This window comes from Benincasa hispida, chromosome 6 (assembly GCF_009727055.1).
Source record: "Benincasa hispida cultivar B227 chromosome 6, ASM972705v1, whole genome shotgun sequence".
Classification (NCBI taxonomy): Eukaryota; Viridiplantae; Streptophyta; class Magnoliopsida; order Cucurbitales; family Cucurbitaceae; genus Benincasa; species Benincasa hispida.
The window spans coordinates 22,281,956-22,293,898 of NC_052354.1; the positions used below are offsets into that span (position 1 = coordinate 22,281,956).

Consider the following 11,943-nt stretch of genomic DNA (forward strand, 5'->3'; position numbering starts at 1 on the left):
GACTAGAGGGGTATAACCATACATATCCTGTTAGTCCCTAGCATAATCTTGACAGCAACCATACATGCCCTGCTAGCCCTAGAAGCATAACCTTTATCTAATCAAAATTTAATCTTATGAACAAACATAATGCATGGGGTCCCTTGTCGATAAACGTATTTTAAACATGTAATGCAACATAACAATAACATAATTATGCAACATATTAAAGGTACACTACCATGAAACACTTAAAGAGAGGGTGAGATAAACTACTTACCTTGACTGCGATCCTAGTTATTTCTTATTATTCTCTATGGTTTAATCAGTAGAGCTTTCCCTCTTAAATTAGAAGAAAATTTAGGCAGCACCTCCCTTGCATTTCCTCCTTCTAACTAACAGAATTACTATACCCTTTTCACACGATTTTTACTACTGAGTTTTGTTTGAGAATCTGTTTAACTTCCAGCCTAAAGCCTCCTATTTATAGTCATTTCTAGCTCTTCTCTGTGATAACTCATCCTACACATGGCTTCTTTAAAATTACTTAAGTTTAAGAATTTTTCTTAATAAGACATCTAATTTTGGCTAACGTTTGCCCTTACATCATCCACCTTTGTTTGTATTCCATTTTAGGGTTCTCCATGTATAATTTATAAGAGCGTGGCCAAATTCAATACATAATCCACACTTCTGTCCAAATCTCACTCTCTCCAGCTTTCTCACTGGTTTGGCTCTCGTGACTCTCGCTCTCGCTGGTTTGGCTCTCGTTGCTATCGCTCTCGCTCTCTCCAATTTTCTCCCCAATCTCGCTAATTTTCACGCGTGGGTTGCCTTCACTACTTGTGGATTTCACTTCCCCTTTTTAACTCTTTTAAATTTTAAGAGTATATGGGCAATTAATTCATCTCCAATTCTTCCAATGAGCAGTACCCAAACAAAAAGTTATCTACTGCCCTTTCGTCTCCTGAATCAGCTAACGTCCAACTTCTAATTAATCCTTCCTGATTCGCCCCCTATTCATTATTTTTTGGATAATTAATAAATTTCTTATTTTTTTCCAATTCTAAATTTCCACCCGATTTTCCTATTAAATTTATATATTTTATTTATTTTCCTGCATTCTAAATTAGGATAGGGTATTACCCCCTTAAATAAAATTTCGTCCGGCTTAACATTTGACATTTAATTTCCTATAGTGTATGCATACAAATTTGGGTTGTTATACTTTAAGTTAGTTTTTCTCTTTGTTTTTTGTTGTAATCAATGGATCGAATGTGTATCTCGAATTTGTCTATGAATTAAGAGGTAACTTCTATCTAATTTTCTTTGAGCAAAAGCCCTATGTCTACTTTCTTGAGTTTCATGTAATTAAATTGTGATGTTCTATAATTCTATGTTCTTCTTTGAATTTTAATGAATTTAAATTTGCATTTGTGTGTTGGACTGACAACCATATCATGATTATATATCTCCGCTAGTTAATTTCGAGCTCGCACGTTTTCTCATAGTTCGTCTATGCTTGATTTTACCCCAGTAGCAATGGTTCAATGTGTATGTTTGAGATTCATAGGTTGTCCTTGAATTTTGGTATTGCATGTTTAATCCAGATTCGAAAAATAAATTAGTTAATTGAATATAGCTTTTCCTGACTTTTAATCAACACGATTGAATCCTTATCCTTAATGCGTATGTTTTCTAATTCTATATGATCACTAAGAATCCAGTAGAATTGCGAGCATATAGTTTAATTAGGGAATGGTCTTTGCGACCTTAATTAATAATTAGAACACTTGATTGATTTTGATTTAATTGATTGTCGGCCTTTGTAGAGATTAATTAAGTCGATTTGGTAGTTGTGCATGCATAAAATTGAACATTTGTTTAACTATCGATTTCTATGATAGAAATTGCATAGGATTCTCTTTCTTGCTCTAGAAATTAGATAAACTCCTATGAGGACTACATATATTAGGAACTTCTACTGTCTAAGATTTCTTTTTCTTTTTTCTTTTTTCTTTTCCTATTACATATCATAACTGAGTTATTTCAGTTAGAAGTGTTTTATACAATACATTAGCATTTATCAATTATAAGGTTACACTGCTACCACGTCTGAACCCTTCTAATACAGCCGTCGAGATGGGATGATTTCCGCAATCTCTCCGTCAACTGGTTCTAAGCAAAATCCATCGCCCTCTTTCTAATACCTGGGGAGGGGGAATTTAGAAAAGCATTTAGAAAACGTGAGCAAGAGTGTTCAGTGAGTGGTAAGTTCGAACTAAAATATTATTTGCTTTCAAAACATTTTTGGGAATGCAATATTGTATATACGACCATCGAATATATACATTCAATCTAATAAATGCGACGAAGTTGGCATGATCACATAATCCTCCAATTACGTAGCAAATCACCATAAATCGATTTGATGAAACAATTTCCAGTATCCAATCAAACCAATAGGAACAAACATCCAAACCAAGACTCACAAAGAAAGCAGTCATCCAAATAAAAGAATAATTATTATTATCCAAGAAAACATATTTTCAGATCATACCAAGTTTACCAAACTGGTACAAATATATAATATATCCAAACATTCAAAATATAAACCACTCACCGTCAATTTGCTTTCCTTTCGAACTCCCCGTCCCATGGATTTTTTTTATTTTATAAATCCTGAAATTTAGTTAATACTTTCCTAATTATTCTCCACATAGTCACAAACCAATCAATTGTGCTTAGAGTTCCCCAAAGTCCTAATTTGATTTTTAATGGAAATTAATTCCCATCATTTCGGATTTACCCCTAGTTAAATCCTCTTGATCATTATTTTCAAAATTACTCCAATTTAAGCTCAAATTATCTTAATTATAACTAAAATTAAGCTTAAATGGACTTAATTTTTCTTAAACCCTAATACCATTCAATTTTAGGGTTTTACTTTACACTTTCATACTCAAATTATCTTAAAATTAACTTAAGATTCCAACTAATTCAATCCCAAGATTAAAACATTTTATTGATATCCATTAGAACTTAAATTAAGGTTGGAAACACCTTAGTTATATTAATTTTGTTCAATTTTGCTTAATTTTCCTATTAACTCTAATTAGGGTTTGCTTTAAATTAACCTCTTAATCAACTTCAAAATTAATTTAGGATCCCAATTTCTTCTAATGGCATATTTGAAGCATCATATTAATACCAATTGGACTCCTAATTATGTTTAGAAACACCTTAATTAACTTAATTTAAATTTTTCGGCTTTTAACGACAGACCAAAGATGATAGATAGAAGTCAAACCTAATAAGTTGACTCTTTCTCCAACTTATAGCCCAAAATTTCCAAGTTTTCGGCCAGCCCCTCCGACGACCAAATTCTCTTAATTCAACCATACCCACTCTAATTAACCAATACAATTCCCTTACTCGTCATCTAAACTATCTTACTTTAAAGTTTGAATGTCTGATTTGCCCCAAAACACTTGAAATCGACCAAACTTCTCACTGGTACATATTTTTCAGCAAGAAATTTCATACTTTAATTTCTTCAATTCCAGTTTAAAATAATTGAATTAAAAACCACATAATTCCCAATGAACCCTATAAGTATCTTACCTTTGAATTTGGAGCCTTAAATCATTCTTCAAGTCCACGAATTTACTCAAAAGTTGCACAACACCACAATTTCGCGTGATCTCCGATCAACAGTGTGGTCCTCTGTTTTCTTGCTCGTTCTGTCACAATTTCTTTACGAAACTCTCCCAATTTCTTGCCTAATAACTCCCCATAGGTTTAACTTACTTTTCCCTCGAGGAATAAATTGCTCCAATTAAGCCTGTTTCAACTCATTTCCCCTCTTCCCCTTTTATAGGCCGAGAACCTCAACTTTTACCATTTCACCTTCAATTTCCAGCTGGCAGCTCCTAATTTCGATCAGTTTCAACACCTAGTTGATACATCTCACACCTCCTGTCCTTCAAATCACAAATTAACAGCCCAATTCCTTGAATTTCTCAAATTTTATCAAAACCCATTTCTATCTTATCCTTCTTGAATTTTCTTCTTTTTTTTCCTAATTCTTTTTACAATTTATGGTTTAAATGGAACTAATAGTTGCCAAATTTCTCAAAATTTCATTCAAATCCCTAAATTTCTCAAAATTTAAAAAATAACCGACACTTCCTCGCTCGTGCTTGGCCCTTACTTAATGCACGACGGCCTTTACTCGATGCATGATGTCCTTTACCCGATGCACGATAACCTTTACTCGATGGTAAACTCGATGTCTTATCTCTTCCTCGCTCACGCATACTCGATGCATGATCCTTTCCTCAATCAATACTCGATGCACGATCCTTTCCTCGATCATGCATGGATTTTACTCGATGCTTACCTAATGCCTAGTGTTTACTCGAGGCTTAGCCACCCTTTTCATGGCCAATACTTAGCCAAAATTTCTTCTTGTTAGGCTAACTTATAAATACCCTAGAGTCAAGTTTCCAATATTTAAGCATTTTCCTTCTTCATTTCCTTACCCTTTACTCATTTTCCTACAATTGCACTTTACTTAAATATTAAATCTCTCATTTTACTAATCTCAACAATTAAATAGGGAAAGCATGGTTCTGGTTTCACACAAAAAACAGTGCACAAAGTATGAATAGTTGTTTGTCCATATTGTACCTCTTGAGAGTTGTGTAATTTAGTTGTTTTTAGGGTATGTTTGAAATTACTTTAAAAAAATATTTTTCAAAATTTCATTTTCATTTAAACATTTTAAATAAAAACTCATTAAAAAATGAAAACACACATGTGTTTGGTAACTATTTTTAGTGTTTCTATATTTAGTGTGTTATATAATAAAAGTGTTTTTATTAATGTCAAACTACTATAAAGAATTTTTCTGACGATAGTGGTGGCTAGAGTTGACCTGGGGTCGCTAGAGATGATGTTTGAAGGTTAGCTCGTGGCGGTTATCGGTGGGGTGGTAGAAGGTGACCTACAATGGTCATCGGATGGTGGTCAGAGGTCAGGGGGCGATGATTGTCGAAAGTTGTGGCCGAAGTTTCTCAAATTAAAGAGATATTACCCATTGTGCTCAAAATTCATTTTTCTAAAAGTTGGCTTCAAGTGTTTATTCTAAACCAACTTATTTTATGTACTCATTTTTTCAAAATCTATTTTGAGTATTGCTAAACGCTTGATTTTTGTTTTCCAAAACGACTTATATTTTTAAATTAATCACTTGAAAATATATTCCAAACACACTTTTAATTCCCTAGGCCTAGTTTTCTTCGATTTACATTTATTAGTTTTGACAGTTTTTAGTCTTTTAGTTCTTTGAATGTCCTTTCAGCCTATTTTAAGGCTTGTAGTGCTTTTAAACTCAAATTAATGTCATAAGAAAACTCTCTTTTTTAAAATAATAATAATAATAATAATAAAATAAACCTCTTAGTATTGTTTTATTTTCAAATTTTTCTTTCGGTTTGAAGTTAAACTAATTCATTGGATTAGCTTTGATCATTCTAATTATGGAGTGAGTCATCTTGAAATCGAAGAGCGACCATCATAGATTCTAAGTTTGATTTAAAGAGTTATTCATCATTCTAACTAAATTTTTGGTTAGAATCATTTGTTGAATTTAATATTTGTGAGTATTTGGAAGAATCCTAAAAAGATCTCTAACTTTATAAATTCAATGCTCTTGTTGATACCAAAATTTGGTACCAACGTGAATTTATAATTTTCAAGAGAAAACGAACAACCGCCCTACATAAAAGTAAGAAAAACTCATAGAGGTGTGGTGCTTGGCTACCAACTCTCTAAACGATCAAGTCAGTTATCGTCTAGAGAGCTAGAGAAATAAAGAATTTAGGACGAATTTCAATGTACCTCAAATGTCACGAGTCCTCAAATATATAAATGAATTTCGTAAAGGTTATTTGCGGTCATGAGTCAAATTGTTACTAACTATTGTAAATTGTTGGATTTATTTCACTATCACTAGTGACCCAAGTATGTGCCAAAGTACCCCACTTATACATAATTTTTACCTTCATAGGGTCCACCTCCTCAAGCTCTATGGTCATCCCTATGAATCAACCTCTATACTTAGGGATTATGGTTTTACTACCAACCCTTCGATCAATCTGCAATACTTTGACATTATGACTTTATGACCAATAAACTTACTACTTGATATCTACCCTATAGATTAATCTCCACACTTAGCCAAACAAGTATTTACTTTTTCATCCACAACTCCTATTAACCGATTGGCACACAACAAAGAATGATGTTGTTTATGGAGGAAAAATTATGGCAAGTACTGAAAGTTTCCGATAATTGAAACTTGAATGTATATTTCTGCCTTGCATTTTGGACAAATGACACTTATCAGCTTCTCTCCTGCCTTTTTTACTTATGGAAAGACTCAATCAAATTATATAACTCATAATTGACAGAAAACCTATCATATGACTCGTAGTCTGGCAGTTGAAATTACTCCTTTTCCCTTTTATTCCTGTTATTGTATCTTAAATAAATACTTTATTTTTATTCAAGATTAAAATTTTTGTACATATATATAGATGTATCTATAAGTAAGAGGATTCAACATTGATATTAAAAATTGAACAATATCTTCAACTTCTGTTTGTAAAATGAATAGTAACACTAATTACAATTTCTATAACTTGGTTCAGGAAGTATAAACAAGTTAATTATTAATAAAAAAAAAAATACACTTTATAAATGTTATCCTCCTTATCCAGAAGCTCAAATGCTCAACTTAGGGAAATCGATCTGATAGAAAAAGGGGTTCAACCATCCACTTCTCTCCCTTAGTGAAAATCCTCTCTAATGTGGCACACAAAGATTTGATCATCTCCTATTTAACATCCGTTTCTTTAATTTCCTTAAAAAAGTCAAGGGAACTTTGTCTGGTTCGCTTGCCAAGAACTGAAAAAAATAGTATAATAACAGTTAGATGCCATGTTAACGAACTACTTTTTAGTTAACATCGAAACCAGAAAGTTGAACAAAAGAAAATGAAACACTTTTAAAAGACCTTTTCTCTTGTTCAGATTATTGGAAGCAATGACAGAGGATTTCCACTTATTATATGCATCTTCAGCCATTGGTTTTCGTCGTTTCGAGGTTGGAAACTAGAAATGAATGGCACATTAATAGTCAATACAAGATGCAAGGCTATATTAAGCATGAATTGAAAAAGAAAAAACATTGAGGCAAAGAACATTTAGAAACAACAGTAAAGGCTTGAAACATGGTATTGAAAAACAACTCGTCATGACACTCTCAATTTCGGCAAAAATGCTAAGCATGGCAACTTTGAATATGAAAAATGGGAACATGAACAACTAATAGAGTTCTTTCATGAAATTCTAGTAATGGGGATGCAGCTACTTGATACCTCTTCACCATCATCAGATAAATAGCCACCATCCTCGAGTTTCCTTTTCTCTGGCAATGCATCCAACAGGTCTGTTGCAATCCAATCATTAAGAGAGCAAAATCCATAAATAAGATAAGCCAACAAAGTGGGAAAATGGGGAAAATAAAGGCCATGAGAGACACATACCTCTGTTCCCTTTGGCATCCCTGGGATCTTTCTTTTCACTTGAAATCCCAAACACATCAAAGCATAAGTCCTTCATAGAAGTAGCAACCTGAAGTTTCAACAATTGGTTAATAATTGTCTCAATTTCTATACACAAATTAACAGAAAGGAATAAGCTCCTTACACATGAAAATTCGGATTCAGATGTGCCACTGAGTTCAATGAGCTTAACTTTGTCAACCTTGAGCTGTTATGAACAAAGCATTTCCAGTAGGAATTGATGGATAAGCATATATCCATGTTGGCAAACTGAAAAAGAAATGGATGTATGATGAGGTACCTTGTGCTTTTTTGCACACAAGTAAAAGGCTGCAGCCGTAAATACTGATCGGGAGAAGTCAGCATTAGCTCGTCGAGAAGCTGGCAATGACGCAACAAACCGATCCTTGTATCTAAAACAAATAAAACTAAATGTCATGATATGAGCTGATCAATTTTTAAAAGACATTTTAGATTACAGATCAACATAATTGATAGAGGCGACAAAAATCCATTGCCATTGATAAACATATGAGCAAGAATACTGCTTTATGCATACTTCATAATTCCGATAAAAATAAGATTTGAGAAGAAATGTGAAAGAAACTGAAATGAAAAGTTTCAATTAAAGAGATCTTACAGAGATAAGCCCTTCTGGACTGAAGTAACAAGCCTAACGCACCCAAACTGCACTGCCAATTCTCTGATATCGAGCCTACTTCTGCAACATCAGAGGAGTTCAATAAAGATACGCAAATATAAATAAAGAGTCACAAAAACAGAAATGTAGAGTACGAAAAACGCACTTGAAACCAAGACCATTCTGCAACAAATTGAAAGATCTGGTGTACGCTTTTTCCGACATCCCAGTTAACTTGATTGCACTGGATCTATCAAATAAAATCCCTAATCTGCGATAAAATGCCTCAATTTTCATCAAAATCCAAATACCAGTGGAATTACAAATTAGAAATCCAAATGAAACAAAGTTCAATCACACATTCAAATTAGACCCTACCTTGTAGCGGCGATTTCCAAACAGATTATGGCCTTGCAAACCTCACCCTGAAAACCAAAACCGAGAACGAGGGTCAAATTAAATGCAAACTTGAACAAGAACCGATCACAGAAGAAATGAAAAAGACGAAAGCTTACAACGCCAATAACGGAAGAATTGAAATGGAGATCGGAGAGGCGACGAAACTCCCCGGCTTTTCGGATGAGGGTTTCAGAATCGACAAGATCGAGCTTCCTGGCAATGTTCTGGAGATCCATGTGGGGGGAAATTGAAGAAAAGGAGGAAAGGGATTCTTCGGGGCGTAGGAATGGGATGGAGTGGAAATGAGGAAGAAGGTTGAAGATAAATGAAGGGCAAATGGCGGGAGGAGGAAAACATTTTCAGGGTTTTCGCGCGCAGTCGCTGAGGACGATTACGGGGAAGAAGTTTGGCGCCAACCCAAAATTTCCCTTTTTTGATTACGCGGCTGGGTCACTTTTATTATGTGTTTTGTTTTTTGTTTTTCTTTGATGTGAATTGTTTTTCTTTTTCCGTGAGACAAAAATGGATAATTATTAAGTTTATGGAAAATTTTAGTAGATTACGAAATATAAGTGCAACTTTAAAATATGAATATTTTGTGAATATAGACCATTTTTTACCCATCTATAATAAAATTTGATGTAATATTCTATTTATAAATCAATCATAATTAGCTACAATTGTGAACGTTAATTAGGTTATTTTTTAACACATTTACTTAAAATTATGAATCTTTTCACATTTAACGTTATCGTTAGTATTATCATTACTGCTTAGGGTCAAATGGTAACTGTGATAAATTTATATTTCTCATACTAACAATAACAATATTTATAATTATGAAGGTAATGCTATTGCTAGTAGGTCCTATGTAATTTTAAAATGAAATCGAATTTATCACCTTTCATACCTCAAGTGAATTACGTTCTCAAGATTGATTTTAATTTTAATTTTTTATTTTAAATAAAACTATTTTATTTAAAATTAGTTTTATAGATTAATTCAAAATTAATTAATTTATATAAAACTACTTTTATTTTAACTAAATATTTTTAATTAAAATAATATTAATTTAATATTAAATCAATAAAACATCAATTCCACCAATATGAATCAATTTCATATTTAAATCATAATTTAAATATTAATTGATTCTCCAATTTTGTTTAATTTCATCTAAATTTAACGTTTTTAAATTGTATCAAATACAATAAGTTGAAAACCCTAATAATTGATTTTGAACATTTCAAATTCATAACCCTAATTTCAAAATTCATCTAATTTAATACTCAATTTGTTATTCCAATTTATGAGCCAATAGAGGGACCTAATGGACCTGCAGATCATAAGTTCCAACGATTTGTAACTAATTTGTTAAACTCTTTAAATCGAATTAATTACTATTCGTTAACTATCAAGGCACACCACTATGGCTCGATAGTTGCACATCATTAACAGGTCATTCGTATTTACAACTGGGTCAAAATTACCGTTTTACCCCTATAAATACATCTTGCACCTTAAGCTCTCATTGACCATCTATCGAACAACTGATTTGTAACATCATTTATAAATCATATCCCTCTATACCAAGAGAGGGCGGGGCCCCGTTGTTCAAGATTAGGTATCAACGCTTAAGAGAACAACCTATATGCTAACCCTAAGCATAGCTATGTCCCTAGCTATTTAACTGGTCTTATCCCAAAATAGAAGGCTTATTGAATAGTGTTGTTGGACTACTCTCACATATGCAGATCAAAGGATAATCCCGAAATAAACAGGAGTTTATAGTCAGCTCAGGATTAAGATCGTGTTATCTTAGGTCATTTTAGTTTGAAATAGTCAGTTTTAATAGTAAACTGTTGTTATAAAGAAAAAGTGACTGTTTTGTGGTTCAGTCTTTATGCAAACTCATCGCATAGGATGTCTCACTCACATGTTTCTACATGAATGATTTGTGGATCACATCATTTGTATTACCTATACAAAACGAGCCACATCCAACAGTGTTACCAGGATGAGATACCCAGTTTCATCCATATACTTATAGACCATTTAGGTTACATACTATTAATTTGATCCTGTTTATGTCATCACATAAAGTTGAAATATTCATACTATAGCCATATATGTTTATTGGATTTTCATAATAGAATGCAATATCAACGACTTCATTGAATAACATACTCATTATATTTTATTGATAAATAGAATGTTTAACACAAAATTTACAAACTGCGAGTATAGGAAATTCCCAATATCCCCAAGATTCATGGCATCTAGGTGGATTTTGGTATGAAGTATCCATGACAAACAATTATTGTCGTTAATATCAAGGGCAACAAATACTAATTTTGTAAGATTTTTCATGACAGCACTATCACAAAATATTGTAGTTATGTTAGAAATTTAATAGATATCGAATATGCAAAATAACATTAAATTTATTAATTATAACGAATAGGAAAAAATCAACATACCTTTAGGACCTACCTTTAGTTGGAAAAACGATAGAAGCTCGTATTGATAACGTGTTGTGAATTCGAGGAGCACAACGGGAACACTGATATGGAGAAAATATAATACAATAATATATTTATATAATAATATTAAATATATATAATATAATATAAAATAAAATAACTACGATTATAAAATTATATAATATGAAAATTAGTGGAAATGGAATTCTCACCATTGTATGTGTGATTTTAAGATCCACCAAATGTCACTATTTATAGGCAAAGTGGCAAGTACGATATTGACTTACATGGACAACAAACATGAATAATTACAAAGCATATGAAGAACATGAATGGTGACACATGATTTTGGAACACTAAGCAATGAACATCTATTTAATATTATAATATCTATAGTACCCTCAACATGTTTTATCTTTGAAATTTTTTTCTCTCTCCTTATCTTTCTCGCTTAACTTTTATTTATCTCAATATAATTCTCTTTGAGAATTTTTTCAATCTTAAATGTAATATTTGTTTTAGTAATTGGATGATTCTAGAACTACCTTTGAAAATAAATACTAATAATTTAAAAGTATTTTTTAAATTAAAATTCATTCAATGATTTTGACACTCGACGTTCTAAAAATGGGGTACTATCAGGTTGGGTGAATTCAATAATAGAGGTTGGTTGGCATTCTGGCCTTCTTTCTCATTTCAAGGCCTACCCGAAAGAGAATCCAATATTTCTTGATCATAAATATCTGAATAAGATGAACCACCCCCAAATTATTTGTACAAATATGGAGCAAAATACTAGTATGATTAATTTA

The 11,943-nt window shown here is 32.3% G+C and overlaps 1 protein-coding gene across 1 annotated transcript; it reads right to left on the minus strand.

Moving 5' to 3' along the window:
- Nucleotides 1-6,605: 6,605 nt before the first annotated feature.
- Nucleotides 6,606-9,075, minus strand: LOC120080198 (origin of replication complex subunit 6). The gene is made up of 10 exons (XM_039034773.1): nt 8,765-9,075; nt 8,628-8,674; nt 8,416-8,520; nt 8,250-8,330; nt 7,911-8,022; nt 7,755-7,817; nt 7,592-7,679; nt 7,424-7,494; nt 7,061-7,157; nt 6,606-6,951 (listed from the first exon to the last, which is right to left on the minus strand). The coding sequence occupies exons 1-10, from the start codon at nt 8,882-8,884 to the stop codon at nt 6,881-6,883; spliced, it is 855 nt and encodes a 284-aa protein (XP_038890701.1). The 5' UTR covers nt 8,885-9,075; the 3' UTR covers nt 6,606-6,880.
- Nucleotides 9,076-11,943: the final 2,868 nt, after the last annotated feature.